The sequence below is a fragment of the Mesocricetus auratus genome, unplaced genomic scaffold (assembly GCF_017639785.1).
Source record: "Mesocricetus auratus isolate SY011 unplaced genomic scaffold, BCM_Maur_2.0 Super-Scaffold_100026, whole genome shotgun sequence".
Lineage (NCBI taxonomy): Eukaryota > Metazoa > Chordata > Mammalia > Rodentia > Cricetidae > Mesocricetus > Mesocricetus auratus.
Window position 1 is genome coordinate 12,482,654 of NW_024429207.1, and position 21,270 is coordinate 12,503,923.

Genomic DNA, 21,270 nt, shown 5'->3' on the forward strand with positions numbered 1-21,270 from the left:
GAATATCCGTCAACAGCTCCACTGGTCCAACCATGGTAAAGGTCAAGGGTCAGTGCATGCGGTAGGGGTCAAGAGTGTGCCCTCCCCTATTCCTTGTACCTCCCAGTGGGAGCTGAGACCAATTCCTAAGTAGCTTCCCTCGAGATTCACAACAGTAGGGAAGCCATCCGTGCTGGCATCAGGGTCTAGAAAGGAGGGACCGGTGTGGAAAAGCAATGTTAAGACAGATGAAAGTGCAGGAGCTGGGTGATGGGAAAGCTCTCGTGAACCAGGACAGAGGCCACAGACAGCATGGGCGGCCCTGATCTCAGACACTGCGAAGGCTTCCGCTGTCTAACTTGATCTGGCTGCCTCCCTTTTGGTTCCTTGGTGGCCAGCTCAGTTTGTTTGTCTTCGCCCTAAGTATTGTAATGGATATGGAGTTGGGAGGTGAGGAAAGGGGGCTTCTCTTGAGTTTTCAGAGTTCATCGGAACTCAGTGGAGGTGGAGATGAGCCCACCTCGTTCAGGTTGCTGTTCTCCAGGAGAGAGCAGTCAGGATAAGACAGAAGGGGACGCTGAGCTCCCGTTGCCTCTGCGTTGAATGGTGAGCTTCTTTCCACAGCCAAGCAGTGTACACTGGAGCCCGGGTCTGCAGCCCTTCCAGTTATCACGCAGCCTGTCAGGAAACAGCCATCCTTTGTACTCTCACCTCGCTGCCAGAGATAACGAGGAGAATGTGGCCTGTGTGTTTTCCCTGCCGCTGTCAAAGTGTCAAAGGACTTGGGAAATTGTCCTTCCTGCTAACTACTGAATCAGACAGGCTTGCTCAAGCCCCAGCGCTTGCTGAAGTACCAGCGGGAGGCGTTTGGGAAAGGTTTGCTTTGGCCAGCGACTGGAAGAGAATTCCTTAAACAAGTGTAATAAAACTGGCTAGAAAGAAAGTTCTTGAAGCTTTCAGCTGGATTTGTGGAGTGGACCAGAATGGAAAAAGATGAAGTTTTTATATATCAAAACTCAAACCTCAGTTTTCCAGTTTGAGGCAATAAAACACATAGGGTCACGGTGTCACAGTATCCGGGTTCGAATCCTTAAGTTGGGGACTGGGTGGGCCGGGGCCTGTCATCTCTCCTGCCCTGGTTTTATTCTCTTTAAAGTGACAGTATACACGTGTGTGCCCCATGGATGAAGAGGCTCACACGAGATAAAACACTGTAAAGCATCCGTGTGAGGTGTTACCTGCTGTTAACCATACCTCCTGGGATGTATGTCTGCAGCTTTCTGTTAATGCCATGACACATGCCGATAATCCCAGTACTAGGGAGGCCAAGCCAAGAGGATCACTTCAAGTCCTAGGCCAGCATAGTGAGTGACAGCCAGCCTGAGCTACTTTGATGAGACCCTGTCTCTGTCTCTCTCTCTCTCTCTCTCTCTCTCTCTCTCTCTCTCTCTCTCTCTCTCTCTCTCTCTCACACACACACACACACACAACACACACACACACACACACACACACAGCTGTGCAGTGGAGATACTATTAGAAATCCCCCAGGACAGGTCTATCACACTCAAATGCATGTGAGACCTGACCATTCAGTTCCTGCTATACTGGCGTTGAATGTTGGGTTAGTGGTGTAGGGGTGACTGAACATTTTTGAGTACATGGGGTTTTCACTTTAGTGACTTGAAGTCTTTATTTTGCTGGATTTGTGTGAATGAAGAGAGTTGTAAAATACATGAAGTGGTGGCCTGGTACCTGACACTTTATAGGCAGCTTAAGCAAGAGTTGCTGTCTTCCAACTTTACCTCCACCATGGAATTAGCCACCTCTTCCCTCAGAATAACCTGGCGCTGTCAATGGTCAACTGGGTAACCTTCCCTTCCCTTCTCCTGGAAAACTGGGACAAGTCTATTTGCTTGAGCAAACTTCAAGAAATCCCTCCGTCTACCCAGAACAGAACCATGAGGCTCACCCTACGCTCATGACCCTCATATACCTTGCACAGATGTATTTACTGTATCTTGTGTTCTTCTGTTATCTTCTGACACTAAGGTCCTTAATGGAGGAGTCTTTCCCGATTTCTCCAAAATAAAAAAAAAATCCTTATGAACTCTCCATTTGCAAAGCTTACTGATATTTATTGGCATCTGAGAGTTTATAATTTAAATACCAGTGTATAAACAATTACCTTATATTCCTACTATCCTGGCATAATTTTTGTGTAGCCCCTTGCCTTTGTTTATAGAACATATATACAACTTTGTACCACGATTATTTCAGTGATTTGTTTTTTGGGTTTTTTGTTTGTTTGTTTTCAAGACAGGGTTTCTCTGTGTAGCTTTGGAGCCTATCCTGGCACTTGCTCTGTAGATCAGGCTAGCCTCTGAACTCAGAGATTCACCTGCCTCTGCCTCCCGAGTGCTGGGATTAAAAGTGTGCACCACCAACACCCAGCGGTAAAGTGCATTTTATACACAATAAAGTTCCATTGTTCCATCACACTTTTGTTTGAGACAGGGCAGCACTATGTAGACTAGGCTGGCTTTGAACTTGTGTCTCTGTCTGTTCTATTTTTCCCCCCTTTCAGTACATTTATTTGTGTGTATTCACATGTGTGTGCACATGTTGAGGTCAGAGGACAGCTTTCGGGATTGCAGGATTGGGTTCTCCCCTTCCATACTGTGAGTTCGGGCAATGAAACTCTGGTTCTTAGGTTTGGTGGCAAGCCTGATCCCCTGAGCTATCTAGCCAGTCCATCAGTTTTAACAGACACTCATGTAAGCTAAACTTGCATCGAAAATTTCTGTAACCCCAGAAGACTCCCTTACGCCTCGCCTCCCTTAGAAGTAAATACTTGTCTCTCCTAGAATTTCATGGAAATGAAAGTGTAGTGCCCTCATTCAAGTCTGGCTTCTTTCACAGAGGACCAGGCTTCTGAGGTGTTTGCCCTTGTCTTTGGATTCTTTTAACAAACCTGGAACTTTCTCAACATCACACCCTGTAGCCTCTACTGAAGAAGTTATTAATGACTGTGGACCATCTATGGCAGTGGTTCTCAACCTGTGGGTCACAACCCCTTTTGGGGGGGTGTCGAACAACCCTTTCTCGGAGTCACATAAAGAGTCTCAGCATTAGGAAGGTTGAGAACCACTGATCCTATAGAGTGGTATAGCACTGAGGCCATATATGGTCATGACTCATGGGTGTGTTTTTATGCCCGTCCTTCCCGAGCTGCAGGTGAACCAGCCCAGTGAGGTGACACTTTCCCCTGGATGGCTCCTTGTTTCCTGAGCCCTCTGCATGTCGTGTTACTCAAGCCCATATGTCTTCATTGTCCCAGGAGGCATCAGTTGAGTAACTCGGCACCCAGGACAGCCACTGACTCACACTCCTTACGTTATAACACCCTCTATTATCTACATGCATATCAGTCTGTGTCCTAAATCTCTCTCAGACCTGTCCTTCCTCAGCATTCCTGAAGCCTGAGTTTCTTCCAGGGAGATACTGCCATAGCTGCCCCACAGGTGGCCTACCTTACTATCCGGTCACATGCCCCTTTTCCATGGGCTCCAAAGATTGCGCTGGCAAACCTGGCATTTTTGCACCCACCGCCTTTTCTGCTTTGCCTTTGATTTGTTTAAAGCCTGGCTTTGTGTCTGGGTGCCCATTCCCCTTGTTGACACCTGCTTTCCTGCAGGTCTCGGGTGGAATCTAAGTCCTGTGTCTATACCTCTTCTGCATACTGTGCACCTTTCTGCTGAAGTGCTTTCTCCCCTCTGTGCTGCCCTTCTCTCCTTGCCTCCCAGGCTCTTCATTTACTCCTATTTTAAAGACCTGTTGAAGGTATCCTGTCTTTAGCTGAGTTTCTCCCAGATCTTTCAAGCAAGTAAATTTTCCTTTTTCTACCCTTCTGGCTATTTGATATGCATTGAGACTTTGTCCCTAGCTATTTGTTTCTGTGCCCCTTCCCTCCACCTAAAACTAAGAGGTCTTCAAAGGCAAAGTCACTGTCTCCTTATTTACGTAGACCTGGGGTACACTGACGCACAGACTGCAGATAAAGAATGGATCCTGCAACCTAAGACGGTAACGGGGAAAGTGGTTTTCTCCTTGTAACGTGCAAATGTTTGATGGGTTATAAGCACAGACATTTCCATTGAACTGCTTTAAAGATGGTATTTGTCTTTCTGAATGAATGATAATAAATGGGATGTATAACTCTAATGGAAGTGCTATGTCTCACCGCGACAGCGGTTCACTGGGTAATACTGAATGTCAGTGTCTTCAGTAGTTAACTGTTGCATTTCATGATCAATATCGAGAGCAACCCTTTGCCTCTGAGAAAGTCATTCTGATTACTTCTGGAGTCGTGTAGAATAAAAAAGTGGTGTATGGAGGCCTCGCACCATAATCTTTGTCCTTACAATGACATTCTTTTCTTCTATATAAAGAGAAAGGGTTATTTTTGTTGTGGTGCTGGAGATCAAACCCAGGGCATTGTACATGCTAGACAAATCCTGTACTGAGCCACTGACACACACACACACACACACACACACACACACACACACACACACACTTTATCTGTAAGAAGTTGGGGCTAACTCCCATATCTTTTTATTAATTAGCCCTGTTTATTTGTATTTTATGAACCAAATGAGATTTTTAACCTTTAATACACCAAACATTGCTGGAATCCTGGGCTAAGTAGTAAAATCCTCAGTGCTTTCCCCTTTGTATGTAAAAATTAGGACAGATTCTGGGTTCTAATCATTCCTAAAGAAGCAATATTTAGCTCTAAGAAGTTTGTATCATATAAAAGAAATCAAGGCTCAAAAGCTACTTTGCCTGTCCTATTAACTACTTTCAAGCAGCTCTGACCGAAGTCAGAGGCTTTGGGTAAAAATCCAAAGATGCCAGGCTACCAGATTTCCATTAGTCCCTATAGAAAGTGCTTCCTGTGATTAAAACACTGGAAAAGTATTTTAAACCAATACCAGCACCGACAACTAATGACTTTTGGAATCCTCCTCTGACCAATAGTGGAAGAAGTAACTGTTGCTAAATGGGAATGTCTTCTTACCCACTTAAGAAGAGTAAATTGTCAAAAGCAGAATGTAAAGTGTCTGAGCGCACACCCCGTGAGCTGCAGACTGCTTGATACCTTGTGGAATGTGCTAATGCTTTCACCTTCCCAGTTCTGTCTATAGTTGTGCTGTAAGAAGTCTGGTGTCTACGGTGATTTAGACACTATAGCTGATTACAAGAGGCTTTATTTTCTAAGTAGCATGCATGAGGAAACTCCTAGAGTTTTGTTTTTTTTTTGTTTTTGTTTTTTTTAATCTTGATGGAGTCTATAGCTACCTCAGCACTGGGCCGTTCTCTTGTTATCTTTGTGTATCCTAAATGTGTGCATGACTGGTTCTATATAGGTATGTGAAAGTCTGTGTTCTTTTACTTACAGACGTGCAAACTACCGCCAACAGTATTTTGGCATGAAGCATCTTGTCCTGGGTTTTTTTCTAACTCTAAAATCTCAAATTTTCCTTACTCGGGGTCACTTGTCTGGAACAGTGGATCATAAAAAACAACACTGTGAGATGAAACAGATTCCCCTGTTCTCACACCCACCAACTCTGACTCATTTAGTTTGGGATGGAGTCCAGAATCTACACTTTTTTTTTTTTTAACATCATCGAGGTGATTCTGACACCGGAGTATCTGGGACTGCACCCTGACACCACACTGTCTAGAATGTTGCTTTTCTGTAAAAACGCGTATGAAAACTGACAAGCACACTAATGTTAAGTAGCTCCAGGAGACTTTCGTCTGTTCCTCTGTGTTGAAAGTTTACGCACACCTGAGGATTTATGCTGGTGCATTTTGATTCTTCTGCCCTAAAAACGAGTGCTCTGGAGGGAGGCACAAGACGGACTAGTTAGTGACTGGCTGGGACTGACTGCTTTGTTTCTACTGAAACCTGGTCCTTGACGCTGGGATTTCTGTTTTTAGGCTTGCATCTTAGAACACACTCTTGCTTCCTCGGTGCTGTTGTCTCTGCTCCACCTTGGTTCCTAGATTTTTTTTTTCCGTGCGTGTGTGGAGTGTGTGTGTGTGTGTGCGCGCGCGTGCGCGGAGTGTGTGCTTTTCTGCTGCAGCCTGTTGTTGGCTAGTGCACGAGGTGAAAACAGCCAAAACGGCCTTCAGGTCTGTCCACTGGCAAGGAGAAAGCTGGCAGTGGAAGCCCAGCTGTAGGACTTTGTCCTAACTAATCAGTGTAGGAAAGAGAGGCCGGGGAGCATTGTTCTTCCCTGTGGTTTTGTCCTAACTAATCAGTGTAGGAAGGAGAGGCCCGGGGAGCTTTGTTCTTCCCTGTGGTTGAGTCTCCTGTGGCTCCAGAGGACAACTGGGCTGGAGTAATCCTTGGTGTCTGTACTAACTTCTCCCTTTGAATCCCCAGCCGGGGAGGTGGTCGGTTAGATCCTGTTTGGAGTTCTGTGTTGGGGACACAGGAGGTTGGGGGGGTCTCAGTTCAGCTCCGCTCTGCCCCGCCTCCGGTTCCATTTGGTAAAATGAGACAGTGGGTGATACCTACTTAAGAGCTCAGAGCCCTGGGGCAGGGTCTGAAGTAAGTTGTGAAGGTAGAGTGCTATTTATGGGGGAGTAGATTTGATGGTGCGGACAGTTTTGTTGTTGTTTTTGTTGTTAAGTGATTCTTTGTAGATTTCACATATATCCCGATCCCACTCACCTCCCAGTCCCCTCACACCCACCCTCTGCCCGTGAAACTAGCCTCCCCCAAAACAAAACAAAATTTAAAAGAAAAACTAAAAATGAAACCAAGCAAACAACAAAAGAATCATCATCATCTTGATGTGGGAGCTGTAGTGTGGCCCCACACATTTTACCCGTTAGTCCACATATCTTTTCTTGCAAGTGTTCATTGCCGTGAGTCGCATTGGTCTGGTCTGAGGCCTCTGGCTTCTGCCATACTATCAATAATGGGCTCTCATTGGGACTCTTCTTGGAGATGAGTTGTTGTCCCATGTCATGGAGATCCTGAAGTTTTGGATCTGTAGGTTTGTCCCCTTCAGCAGTCGATAAACGAGGTGGATGTTGGGACCGGCCAACTCAGCCCAGGTTCTGGGCCTGGGTGGTAGCTGGCTGGTCAGTCCACCAGGTTTGTCGTCATCACTACCCAGGTGAGCTCTCCAGCACTGCCAGAGCCGGGTCATCCAGTGCAGCCTGCAGTGAGGAGCTGGGCCAGTTCTGCTCTCAAGCCCTTGGGTCTGATTTACTCGGACTCACCCACCAGGGCCAGCTCTTCCGTTTGCCCAGACAAGGTGCAGGGCCCCTCTCCTGACTGCTGTAGGAGCATGGGGAGGCATGGTCAGCTCTGCTGCTCTTACCCTCAGGGCCAGCTCACCGGCATCCCAGACAACAGGGTCAGCTCTCTACTGTTCTGTTCAGACTGCGTGCAGGGTCGCTCTCCTGTGTGCTGCAGCCTGTGAGGGACAAGGCTAGTCATCCCACTCCGGTGACTCCAGGACTAGCTCTCCTGCCTGCTGCTGGTGGCAAGGGATGGGGGGGGTGCCTTTCCCTTACCCATGCCATAGTATGGTAGGGGTGGAGAGAGGCTCTCCTGCCTCAGGGCCAGCAAACCTGCACCCTAATCAACAGGGTCAGCTCTGCTGTGCTGCCCAGGTGGGGTGCTGGACCTGCTTTCTCACTCTAAAGACCTGGAGTCGGCTCTCCCAGGCATCACAGACAGTGAGGACTGTGTGGGGGGTGCAGGGGAGGTTGGCTGTCCCTCGTGCGGACAATTTCATAAAAAGGTGATAACCCAAAATTATGATGTGTGGGAGATTTTTGAAATTATTTACATAGGCATCATGTCCAAGAGCAATCAGAAACCCATTTACAGCTAATTTTGAAATTTAGAGAAGACCCTCTCTACCAGGTTACTTGGCTCTATGAAAGTTACTTTTGGAGAAACAACTCATCTACTAAAAAGAAGGCATCTCTGTTTCATTTCCAAGAGTGCAGACAGTTTTCAAACCATGTCTGTGTAATGTTTTCTTCCATAACAACATTCGTCAGTCAGCAAAGGGAAATCTGTCTCTATGAGATGGAAATAATCAGTTCAACTGCCCCCCCCAACCCTGTTACAAAAGTCCCCGGGGACTAATTAAGTATGGCTTCACTTCCTCTCTGCTTGGGGTAACTGTCAAAGGGCTTGAGATTAGTATTGATTCTATTTTCCCAAGGTCAGACTTGACCATACAGCCGTGGCTTCTCTAGATGCCATCCAAAAGATTGTCGCTTCTTGTGCAGCTACTTTTCCTTGCTCAAAAATAGCTGGGATTTAGATGGGCGGGGCGGGGCTCGGCTCCCCAGTTTTCCTGCTTTGCCCTTGGCCCAATAGGCTCCAGGCTCCTGCATCTCTGAGTAAAAGTGTCAACTTCCGTGTTTTACATGGATTTAGACTTTAGAGACAATTTTGGAAATGAGTGTATGCCTTTCATTTTTGAGGCTAAAAAGCTTGTTTTCTTTGTGATGCTAAGGATTGAATCCAGGCAATTGTACATGCTACAGACATTCTTTACCACCGAGCTGTATCCGTAGCCTGGGGTTTTGCAGGGATGGGGGTCTTTTATAACCCAGGCTGGTCTTGAACTCCCTATCCTCCTACCACAGCTTCCTGAACGACAGGATATCATGTATCCTACGCGCACACACAATCACATCTTTGCGACAGGGTGTCACTTTATCGTTCTGGCTGTCCAGGAATTCACTATATACACAATACTGTCCTCTAACTCACATAGATCCACCTGCCTCTGACTCCCAAGGGCTAGGATTAAAGGCGAGCACCACTATGCCCTGCTCTAGCTAAATGTCTTAAGTTAGATTGCTGGGGCTAGCTTTTAAAGTTTGCAAGCATAAGTACTCACAAGTGTACACCAGGCATCTATTCTGTGTTTGCTTGGCGCACAAGCTTTGAAAACAGCTAATGGAATACTTGAAGACAAGGGTCTAAGTGGTAGATTGTATAAACTGAAAGTTAGTGGCACACACCTTTAATCCTGGCACGGAGCTCCGTGACAACACGAGACCGTGTCTGGCAGCTGGCAGCACAGGAAACCTCCATGGTCACTTATTCTTAATCGTGGATGGCCCTCTGCTTTTGGTTTGGCTTTGTTTAGTTGTCAGATGAACAAAGCAGTGAGTAGACTTCTGGCAAAGAAGCAACAAGGCCGACCGAAGATGGGCAACAGCCAGCGCAAGTGGCCCTGTGACTCCTCCATGCTCTGAGAAACCAGGGAAAATCCATAGCCTAAAATTGGGGGGGGTCTTATTCCCCCACCACACATGTGTAGTACGTCCCAGCAGGTGACAAAGAGCCCTCTGAGAGCCCCTAATGCAGTGTTTATGTGTGCACCCTTCTAAAAAAGAATTCAGGAGTCTCTCCACCAAATCACTGCTCTCTTAAGAGCCCAGGCCATTGATCTGAACCAAAGCCATTGATATGAGTGTGGAGTGTAGCCCAGCTGTTGCACACAGCACTGTAAACAGCAGAAGATTCCTGCACAGCTGCAGGCTGATGTCACCTTCTGGGGCCTGTCCTGCCCTGCCCTTGGGTTGTTGGAAGTAACAGTAGTAAGCCGTCCACCCCTTCATCTGATCTTCATCTTTCGGGTTTTCCCCTCCTGTCTGTTCCCTCATCACTGGGCTCGCAGTAGCCGCCAGCAAAGCTGCACATTGTTTACACTACTGGTTTTTGTGTGTTTAAACAGAGCAAGCAGCCCTACCCAGGGGTCAATGGGAGAGGATTTCTGTATATCCTATTTGATTCTAAACACCGGCATACTGTAATTATATATTCAAACTGACAGTAGTCTGATTATAAGCACATGTGCGAAACTCTGGCCAGTGTAGTGGATAAAAGTGCCCACAGTAGATGTAGGTTCTGTTAGAATGCTATGGTTCATCACCAAGATGCTCGTGTACTGTGTGCCCAGACACCCGTGTGCAAAGGTGCTTGGGTCTGATGTGAGTGTTTGGATGAGCTTGGTCATGTTTGCTAAGATTAAGGTTTGCTAGTTAGAGTTACATTGGACATCTTGAATCTTTTTTTTTCCTAGATAAAAAGCTTAATAAAAAAAGATATAATTGTGAAAAGGGTATTTTTGGCAATTAAGAAAGCCATTGTCATTAATTAAATCATTTTCTGTGACGGCCCCTGTCTCCTGACTTTCCTCTGCCATTTTGCCTCTTCCCTCCAACACTTCTGCTTTGTGGATTGGTTTGGTTGTGATTTTTGTCCGTCTGTCTGTGGTTTTGTTTTGAGATAGGCTTGCTATGCAGCCCAGGCTGGCCTCAAACACAAAGATCCTGCTTCAGCCTCCCGGGAACTGGAGCTGCAGGCATGCAGCAAATGCCACCACACTTGACTCTTTTTCTTACATGTGTGTGAAATCGCAGAGAGAAAAGGTTTGGGGGGGGGTCTCAGTCCAGCATCTGATGACCCCATTCCTTTATGCCATCATGGCAGGGAGAGCCCACAGCTGAGGAAACTGTTTATCTCCTGGCTGGGAAATTAAATCAAGGAAAGGACAGCATCCTGGTGTACCTTTTGCAGCGGTGTGCCCCAGTGACCTAAGGTCCACCGCCCTGCAGTGGCACGTGGCCTTTGGCGGACATTTCTTTAACTACAGTGCTGCTCGCAGGATAAGTTGAAATGGCGTTGTGTTTATGCGATAGTGTGCAAATGCGCATTTCAGACACTGAGCACATTTGGAGGTTCTTCGCTTTTACATCCTTTTCAGTGGCTGCTTCAAGCACCTGCGAGAAGCTAGAAAAGGCTAGGAATGACTTACAAACAGCGTATGAAGGATTCGTCCAGAAACTAAACCAGCAACACCAGACAGACCGGACAGAACTGGAGAACCGGCTGAAGGAATTCTACATGGTGGAGTATGAGAAGCTTCGAGACATCTACAGCGAGGAGGCAGAAAAGTATAAAACCCAACTGCAAGAGCAGGTCGGTGGACCACTGGGCTCCTCCGGGCGTGGCTGTCTGCTTGAGTCGTAGATGCTGTCTACGTTCCCAATGAGTTTTCCCTGGCCTTTTAATTTAATTGGGGAAAGCTTTTTGGGATGCTTATGATGAAACAGTGTTGAGTTAAAGCCGGGAGAAGTAGCCGGGCACAGCGGTACATCCCTGTGATCCCAACACTTGGAAAGAGGAAGCAGAAGAATGAAGGAAGGCCTGCAGAATCCATGCTGCAGAGAAAATTCCATTTTCAACCTGGGTAACTTAGTGAGTCCTTGGCTGAAATAAAAACCAAAAACAGAGCCATACCTGGTCTCAGTGATACAGAAGTGATGAGTTCCTGGATTCAGCCCCCAGTGTGCAAAAAAAAAAAAAAAAAAATCCAACCAAACAACAAAGTCTATAATCCTACCAGCTAGCTACTTGGAGAGGCTGAAACAATAAGACTCCGTCTCAAGATAAAAGTTAAATGGAGGGCCAGAGCTCAGGTGCAGCAAGAGCTTACAAAGTATGTTCAAGTTGAAAGCTCTGGTCCATCCCTAGTAGGACCCAAGAAAGAAGGGATAGAATATCCTCAAAATCAGTTCCCTTGGAAGCATCCTGGTGTTCTGCTACTAAGCCACTGGTTTGCACTTTTTTAAAATCCCTTTTTAATAGCCCGATTTCCCCATTAGTATCATAAACTTCCCTGCTCCCTATTTGATTTTTTTTTTAAATTTAGTTATATGCACAGTTCCTACTATGTGCCAGGCATGTGCTAGGTAAGGGCTGAGAGTAGAGGGGTTGATGTGACAGGTGTGGGGCTGAGGTGACCCTGTGAGGTGCAGCTCCACTCCTCTTGAGCTTGACAGAGCTTGGACCATCTGTCTCTCTAGGGAGGATGCAGTGGAGCTGAGGGAGGGGTAGCACACAGTGGGTTGTTGTGCACATGTGGTAGACACTCATTGGATGGGTGTAGGGACATGAATGAAATCTACTGTACGCTCCTTGATTCGTCTTAGCCGCTTCCTTTCTTGTTGGTAAGTTACTGTTTGTTTGTTCCTTACAGTTTGACAACTTAAACACTGCCCATGAAACCACCAAGCTGGAAATCGAAGCTAGCCACTCAGAGAAAGTAGAATTGCTGAAGAAAACCTACGAAACCTCCCTTTCAGGCAAGGATGCTTTTTTTTGCCACCTCAGTAGAGATGTAATGGAAATGCATCGTATTGACTAAAACGGAAATGATTGATAACCCTGCCTTGCACAGAACACCCCACAGCATTCATTTGGCAGGCCTCTTGGTTTCTTTGTGCACTGTTCGTTGCTACTGGGTGCCCTTTTCCCTTCCGGATGCAAATAGTGGTTAGTTATACATGCCAGGCCTGTAGGAAACATTCTAAAGGCCTTTTGGGGGCTGGTGGTCAGTGGTTGTTGCTTCTTTAGGTCCCAGGGAGGTCAAGGTGTCAGGTGCTAACATAGTGCTTGAGCACCCTTGTACACCCTGGCTGTGGTACGGTACAGGTGGCATTTGGTGGACAAGGACATGATATGCTGTTGTGGCCTCACCATTGTTGGGAAGCTTGAAGTCAAAAGAAGGAAGGAATGAGGCGGCTTTTTTTTTTAGGACAAAGTTGGCTGTGCCATGGGGTACCCAGCGTGAACCAGCTGCAGCCCACAGACTAGTGGGGGAGGGACGTGAGGTTGAGTTGGCTGTGTGACCTTTAGAGGGGACTGTCTCATAAGAAACCGAGCTGTGTGGAATCAGAGATGGTGGTCGACAAACGTGGCTGGCTCACATGTACCTTTAGTAAACGCTGTCTTTTCCTGCCAGGGATGGCTTAATTTTAGATTTCTGTTTTCTTCTGGAAGAGTAAATCAAAAAGAAGACAAGGGCCCCCAAATCAGAAACCAAAAGCCTGTCTTTTGAGACCCTACCCTTCATTCTGAGATTTTGAAGATTTTCTTGGCCTCTGATAGGTATCATCAGAGTTTCCAGTCTTTGAACCAGAAATCTCTGCCTTGCCTAGTAAAGCTTTTCTGCGAAGACATTGCTTAATTTATAAATCGCATCTTAATGAATTGAAAGGAGCATAGTTTGTACTTGACCAGTTTCCACATCTGGATACATCAGCTTGTGTAGTTGTGATCTCATAGGGTGTTATAACCTTAAATAAACAAAGCTCAAAAACAAAGCTCCCTTCTTTCCAGAAATCAAGAAAAGCCATGAAATGGAAAAGAAGTCACTTGAGAATCTACTTAACGAGAAGCAGGAATCACTAGAGGTGAGTAGCTCCCTCCCGGTACTGTCTGGGTGTGGACTATGCGTCTTCATACCTTTGATCCTTTCCTGGTATCTGATGCTCCACGTGTTACTGCTTGTGCCTTAGAAACAAATCAATGATCTGAAGAGTGAAAATGATGCTTTAAACGAAAAGCTGAAATCAGAGGAACAAAAGCGAATATCAAGAGAGAAGGCGAATTCGGTATGTTGTGTATTCCCCTGTTGCTACTGGATTTTCTTTTGTTCGGTTGCCATTTCGATTCAATTAATCCTTTAACAGCTAGAGACATGATTGTGGTTCTAGAGTATTCTTCATACTTGCCGTGTTTTATTTTAATTGGACAAAACGATTTTGTTCACTGATTTTCTTTTACAATCCCCCAAATTGTAAGAGATTCAAACCCAGAGGTCTGAACAACTTACCAACAGGAAACAGAGCAAAATCCAAAACTAGAAATTCTTTGTATATAAAAAAAGGAAACTGCCTTATTGTGATAGGATTACATAACCATAAACTTCAGTATTGTAGTATACTTGTGACATTGTGTGTTAGTCACTGGTATCCCAGCAATGGGAAGTGGAGGCAGGAGGATCACTGTGAATAAGTGCCATGTGAATCTAGGTTTCATAGCATAACCCTGCCTGTGTCAAAAAAGGGGGGTGGTGGGCAAAAGGAAGCCAGACAAGAGGTCAGACTGTGTACCATGAGAAATAAGTCAGAGCTCTTACTTTGTGTGTCTTCTCCAGAAAAACCCTCAGGTCATGTATCTGGAGCAAGAGCTAGAAAGCCTGAAAGCCGTGTTAGAGATCAAGAATGAGAAGCTGCATCAGCAGGACATGAAGCTGATGAAGATGGAGAGGCTGGTACGTCTCCTCCAGATGGTGGATTGAGTGCATCCTGGGGCGGGAGGGTTGCCTTGGAACTAGGGACTCAGAGCTCACGACTTTAGAGCTATGCAGCTGACCAGACCTGTCCTTAGTGATATGTGGAAAGCACACAAAGGGTCAGAGCTGCATCTTCTTTGCGAGATCTAACCCAAGTTGATTCGTTGCTGCCTTCTAGAACACTTATTTTATTGAATACATATAAAGCAGCATCTCGTTTGGGAAAAGCTATCACAAACAGATCAGGCTCACATTTCAGTCGTCTGTGAATCTCTACTGATCTAATGAAAAATTTTAGTTATATTAAAACGAATATTTTAATGTGCCCCCCCACTCTGGACAGTGATTCCTGCTTCTCGTTAAGTAGATTCTCAAGTGACTTCTTTTCCGTTTCATGGCTTTTCTTTTAATTAAACTATTGGCACAATATAATCTAGAGTTCCTTATCTTTTAAAGAATTAGAATATGGTAAAAAAAAATTAAGAGTTAATAGGATTAGCCCGATTGAAAAGCAGCAAGCATTGTTGAAACCACAAGCAGAATTTAGACTTTCTTAACTGTGTTTAAGGGGAGTGCCCCGTGTGTACTGTCAGCCTTGTACCAGTCCTGAAACACAGGGTGTGCTAGCCAGGACATGAGCCAAGCCGGCAGGGTCCGTCGGAGCAGCTTAAGTGGCCCTGGATGCTGCTGTCCTTTGCTCCCAACTGCCTGTCAGTCAGCCACCGAGCCGTCCACCCAGCGCTTCCTCTCCCCTCCACCTTCCAGCTGTGGGTAACTCATCACTCAGTGAAGAAGTGCCTCTTTCAAACCTAGACCAATGAGGACAATTGGGAGCCCAGAGGTCACTCTTATCTGTGTGGCTTTTGTTTGGAGTTTGGGGATTTGGCTTAGTTTGGTGTGTTGTTTCCTAGAGATAACGGCTTTTTTAAGGGAGGCAGAGTTTGCGTGAGCTTAGGGGCACTATCTCACCTTGTCAGGAAATGTGATGGTAGTGTGGGGGAGGCTTTTGTTTTGAATCCACAATGGCATTTTGATTGGCCATAATGAAGAATGAAATTATGTCATTTGCAGAAATAATTGATGAAATTGGAGGTGATCACGTTGAGTGAAGTAAGCCAGACCCCGATCCCGTGTAGAGCCTAGATGATGAACATGTGTACATATGACATGAGACTAGGGGGCCATAGTGGGAGAGAATGAGGATGAGCAAGGGGAGAAAGGGATGTGTAATTCAGAGTAAATATGGTCAAAGTACTTGAGTCACTTGAACAAATGCCGTCATGAAGCTCATTCCTGTGTACAGTGATTATGTGCTAATAGTTTGTAAGGGAAATACATACGTAGTGGCCTGGGGGTGGGGGCGGAACTATCCATTTTTAGCAGTCAGACATGAGTGTATTTTCATTCACTGTGCAGCAGACACCTGAAACCAGTGTCATGGTCAGGTTGGCCATTGCTCTTTGGGACTGCTTGGCCCGTTACTGTGGCCAGCTTGTGGCTCGGCTGGGGCTGAAGGGTCCCAAGGCGCTCACTCCCATGACAGTACTTGGCAGCCCGGTGGGTTCTGAGGTCCCTGGGATTAGGGATGAGGTCACAGGGATGATGGAGGTGTTCCTTTATGGACATTCACCCCCATGGAGGCACGTGTGGTGGCACAGGTAGGGAATCTGATTCTTAAAGTACTGTCGGCCCTAAAGTCCTGAGACAAAGGTGTGCAGGTGAGAGCTCACTGTAGTTGACTGAGTGCAGTCACAGTAAAGCCCCCACCCCCACCCCATGATTCACCTGCTTCAGATGATGACAGTGACATGAGTGTAGATCAGTCCTATAACAACTTAGCCACTGCTCCCTGTGAATAGGATGTAGTGTCGCTCACTGAAGCTCTGGTATTCATGATTCTACACGTTTCACGATCGCTCTCTTGCCCACCTTAAAGCATAACGTTTCCCAAGCCACAAGGAGTTCCCCGAACAGATGCTTAAGTCCAGCCCAGTGTGAGCATACAGCCCATCTATCATGTACGGGTCAGAATGGTAGCAGATACGGGCAGCTGGGACCCATCTCTTCTGCCCATCTTGGAGGCACCAGAAGTACGGGAAGTGGCTTTTTGCTTTTCCTTCTCAAGGAATGCAGGAAACTCCTAGTTGTTAATGGGCCCAGCCCAGTCCACGTGTCACGTCTTGTCAAAGGTCACCCTGTGGCACCTGCTCAGCAGGCAGGCAGTGATGACTCAGGAGACCCTGTTAATAAGTTGTTGCTCCATCTTCCATTCATGCTTCTGAGCTTATCAGAGGATCTCGGGTGGTAAAAGCCTCTGCTGTAAAAGTACACACGTATTTCAATTTCTAATGAACCATGTTGTTCTGTTTTATGCCCCTACCCAGAGGCATCACAGCAGCACACTGTTGTTTATACAGGAGGGTAAGCACTCAGTGCCGCTGCCACGCCACGTTCTTAGGAGTTCCGGGCCTGTAATGAGGTTAGAACACTCAGTATCTTAGGTTCGGCCAAAGGAACAGAGCTGGGGCGATAAACGTTAGAGAAGGGTTTGCTAGATTGGCTCACATGATAAGCTCAGAGTAGCCCGCAATGGCTGCTGGGGAGCCTGAGAACCTGGTGACTGTTCAGCCCACAAGGCCAGGTGCCTCTGCGGCTCCAACCTGGTGCCAAAGGCCAACAGGATTCCTGGAGAGCCTCTGATCATCAGTCGGTCCTCGCTGGAGGCCTGAAGAAGCTGCCTGTGATATCAGAGACAGTATCAGCGGTGGCAGTGGCAGGGTAGATAAACTCCCAGTGAGAATGAGGGTCACGCAAGTGAAAGCTGCTTCTGCTGTGTCCTTGAGCTACCCACGTTAGGCAATCAGTCAGGCCAGTTCCCCAGAGGCACGCCCACAGGCCAGCCCCATGTAGACTGCCCTTCATCCAGATATTTCTACTTGATGTCGAGTTGGCAAGCCAGCCATCACACTTAGTATGAGGACAGACAACAGACATTGCTTAAGAAAGAAAGCTTTGCTTTGAGAGCTGACTCTGCCAGTAATTAGCTCTGTGACACTAAAGGTCACTTTTTTACTTGTAGACAAAACAAAGCATTGGTAGTAGAATAATGTCGTCAGGTCAGTGGCCACTGTTTTTAACTCCAAATCATCCCAGTTTGTGGTTTTTATCTTGAATGCTTTATCCTAAGCATTTCAAGGTGTTTCTACCCCCACCCCTCCTTTTTTTTTTTCTGTAGATGTTTTTCTAGGAAGTTATTTCACCTGACTGGCTTGTCATGAGATAAGCATTTTGTGCATATGAAAATGTCTTAAAATCAAGACTTCCACCTAGAAAACGTAGCCCAAGCAGACGAGCCACTGTAGGAAATATCAGGGACCTGGGGTTAATTCTGGCCCCAAGTTAATTTGGAGCTGTGATGGCACCCCCTAAACAAGTAATAAACCATACATTGGGACAGTGAGTTGGGATGGAATTAGCTCGCAACCATGTTCAGTGATTAAATGCCTTTGTGGGTCTTAGGCTTTAATCTCTCAACCTGTGGATTTGTGAGAGTGAAGGCTGGGGAGACCAGCAGGACAAAAGTGTCCCTTGCCCTGTGCTGGGAGGTTTTCTGTCCTTACGTCCCCTGATGGTGCTGCAGAGCCTTGAGGTGGTGCGTCTTCACAGGTCAGTTTGCCACCACAGCCACAGGTCCCCCCACTCCATCTTGTGACAGTGTCCTGTATCAGGAGTGTGCCTCAAGTGAGAGAATTCATTTCTTCATTTGTTTATGACTACAAACCTTGTTTACACCAAGGTGGACAACAACACAGCATTGGTTGACAAACTGAAGCGATTCCAGCAGGAAAACGAGGAATTAAAAGCGCGAATGGACAAACACATGGCGATTTCGAGGTAAAACGACCAGAGTTTACTTTTCCTCCTCTCAAACTTGCACATTAGCTGTTCCCTTCCAGATACGCTCCACTGGCTACCTCCCAGGCACTGAGAAAAGCAGACAGAGAGGCAGGGATTTCCCTTTGAAAGTAGCAGTTCGTGCTTCTACCAAAGGGGCCTCTAGACCTTCTCCCCAACCTGGAGCTCACTAACTGTAATGACAAATTCAGAGAGGAGGCCATCACAGATGTGAACAGAAAAGGAGCCAAGGCCTACTGCCTACTGGGAAATTGCTCAAAAACTAGAGTTATTACTCACAGGATTATTTATTTGGGTCAGGCTTCACGCTTCTGTTACTTGGAAGTTTTGTTTTCCCTTTTGTAGTACACAGACCTGAGCCAAGGCCTCACACATGTTAGGCCGGGCCCTCTACCACCCTGCTCTATGCCTCCCTGTAGTATTTGGGTCTCTTGGCTTAAAAAAAAAAAATCTGCGACCCCAGGCAAGATCCTGTTTGTTCTCCCAGAGTACATTTCTTGCATCTTCGTATTTATACAGGAAGAGTAACTTTTTTGATTTGGATTCCACATGGTCTTTGGGTTTTCTTTTCAAGGCAACTTTCCACCGAGCAGGCAGCGCTGCAGGAGTCCCTGGAGAAGGAGTCAAAGGTCAACAAGAGGCTGTCCATGGAGAACGAGGAGCTGCTGTGGAAGCTGCACAACGGGGACCTTTGCAGCCCCAAGAGATCCCCCACGTCCTCGGCCATCCCTTTCCAGTCCCCCAGGAACTCCGGTTCCTTCTCCAGCCCCAGCATCTCACCCAGATGACACTTTCCGGAAGAGGAGGGAGAGTCTCCGCAGGCACCGAGGTGTGGTTCTGCAGGACTGGCCACCTCGTGGGAACAAGAGCTGAATTAGCTTTCTGGAATTTCCACAGGATAACTGGAAAGCAGCCACCACCGTATCGGCTGCCTACGAGTCAGGAGCTCCGGAGGAAGGCTTTTGACTTGGTCCAGAAGCCTCCTCCAAAAAACAGATTTCGGATATGGACGTAGTTGCACAGAGCACTTAAGGAACGAGGGAACCTTGTTCTTTTGCCTTCCTTCACCTAACCATAAGAGGAAACTCTCAGGGCCCTATTAAGATAAAGATTTATAACCTTTCTAATATTCTTCACCAGAGACACCTTCTTGTGATTTTTTTTTTTATTTCAGTCTGACTGAGGGCAGGGGTGTGTGTGAATGAAATGGGTGCATTAGTGTGTCATGTGACTGTCACAGCCCTCTCTGCTGTGTATTAAAAGTCAACAGCTGAATATAGCTGGTTCTGTATTAATCAAGTTATAATCAGTATGCTCGCGTCAACAAACGCCATAGAAGAGAAAGCAATAGTTGCTTGAATTTCTACCGACTCCTCTTGGCACTGTGCGACATGGCAGGGCTAGGGTATGACAGGAAAACCCTTTTGATTTGTTGGTGTCTGCACATTTCTCTGTTAGCTTTTCAGTGTTCAGTTTTGTCAGTTGATAACGTTTGATTTTTTTTTCCTTTTCCTGTAGACTTTTATGAGCCTAATAAATATACTCCGATCCACTTTCTCAGGCTATGAGCGAAGTTTTCTAGACACAAACCTGTATAAAGAATAAGGGGGCAGTACTAATGGTTGTTTCTGCCTTGTTTTCACCTTGACTCTGAGCTGTCTTCACAGGGGTCAACTTCATCTTCTCTCCCCATTGTCTCCAATCTGCCTCTCCTCCCTCCATCTAGAGCCACAGAAGCAAGCCTTCTACCCCTTTCCCATTACAGAGTGCTGTTCCAGAACCAGCTTGTCTTGGAGGTGCTGGACCAATAAGCTGACATCTGGATCTGGAAGTACACATTTTGGAAACCCATAGAAAAGTCAGGAAAGATGGCCTTCAGCATGTGCTAATGGCCAGCAGCACTTTGCTAACCAACAGTTGGTGTTTAATAGGACAAGAGTCTGGGCAGTGATGCTGACTTGGGGCCTTTGAGCATCCCTCCTGTCATTGAAGTGTAACAGAGGTCAGCCAAAGAGTGAGAAATGTAGGCTATGTAACTCCTTCACGCCCCATTTGAATTTCTTTTCAAAATTTCATTTACCACCCTGCCCCCCAAGACAGTAGAAGGATAACTGTGGCTCCCAACTCCCGCTTCCCCACATCTGCCAACATTGTGATGTCAGTATCTACTAATCCATGTTCAATGGCTGGTCTTAACAACCCCTGTAGTTAGGAGATTCAGGATACTAGATGTGGATATTTGAGTCATCATGGACCTGCACACTGCATAGCTAATTGATATTCGTGACGCATGCTTTTTAATTAGCGGTTATGTTGGATGAAGTCTAATAGCCAGTAGTTTATGATGTATGTAGCCTTCCATGTTTGCTTCTGATAGAGTGTAGCTTCACTGCCACCTCATGGACTGACTATCTCTGCTCTTGGTCCCAAGCCTGTTCCCAATGGCATTAACCAAAGTTGGGTTTTTAACACTTACGTTCTAGCTATGATAAAAACTCATTTGATTCCCTGCCATCCTCCATACCATTTCGGTGTCTGGGAAGTCAATCTTACAGCAACTATAAAATGCCTTCAGGGGCTAGAAGACAAGAGAAAAGATAGGAAACAAAATGAAGAGCTTTTAAAGGTTTGGGGTTTTTGTTTGTTTTTTTAAAAAAACATTTTGTGTATGATATAAAACTGTTGACACATCGTAAAAAATGTGGATGTGTGAACAACTGAAGTTTATAGTGATGGAAAGTGTATTTTCCTCGTATCAAATAAATCATGCTGAGATATTCAATAGAAGCATGGCAGCCTCTGACATATTTTACTCTTCAAAGCCCTAGGTTGTGTTACATACATCCTTCTCTACACTCATTAGTGAAGACCGCTCCCTGCGCTATTGGACCGGACTCCCAACTCAATGCCCATGTTCATTGTGGGCAGAAATTGTCTTGCAGAGCTTGAATTTAAGGTTAAGCTTTTCAAAATTCAGATACCGAATTTTGGCTAGTTAAAAAAAATACTACTGTATGGTATAAGAAAACTGGAACAGCTGTGGTTTTAAGTACTTTGGAAGACCGATGTAGCCAAAGTTGAATTTTCTTTAACCTGTTCATGTATGTTATGTTAAAGGTTAAATTGTTCGAGGAATTTAAAGTTGGTACCTTCAGTGTGGCAATGTAATGTA

General features: G+C 46.1%; 1 protein-coding gene across 6 annotated transcripts in view; it reads left to right on the top strand.

Moving 5' to 3' along the window:
* Mtus1 (microtubule associated scaffold protein 1) overlaps nucleotides 1-19,654 on the top strand; it is a 144,669-nt gene extending 125,015 nt beyond the window's left edge. For all 6 annotated transcript variants that reach the window (XM_040731884.1, XM_040731886.1, XM_040731885.1 and 3 more), the window contains 7 exons: nucleotides 10,809-11,023; nucleotides 12,084-12,189; nucleotides 13,226-13,299; nucleotides 13,405-13,500; nucleotides 14,046-14,162; nucleotides 17,980-18,077; nucleotides 18,673-19,654. In XM_040731884.1, coding sequence (XP_040587818.1) covers nucleotides 10,809-11,023; nucleotides 12,084-12,189; nucleotides 13,226-13,299; nucleotides 13,405-13,500; nucleotides 14,046-14,162; nucleotides 17,980-18,077; nucleotides 18,673-18,886 — 920 coding nt within the window. In that variant the 3' untranslated portion in view covers nucleotides 18,887-19,654. The remainder of the gene's footprint in view (nucleotides 1-10,808; nucleotides 11,024-12,083; nucleotides 12,190-13,225; nucleotides 13,300-13,404; nucleotides 13,501-14,045; nucleotides 14,163-17,979; nucleotides 18,078-18,672) is intronic.
* Nucleotides 19,655-21,270: the final 1,616 nt, after the last annotated feature.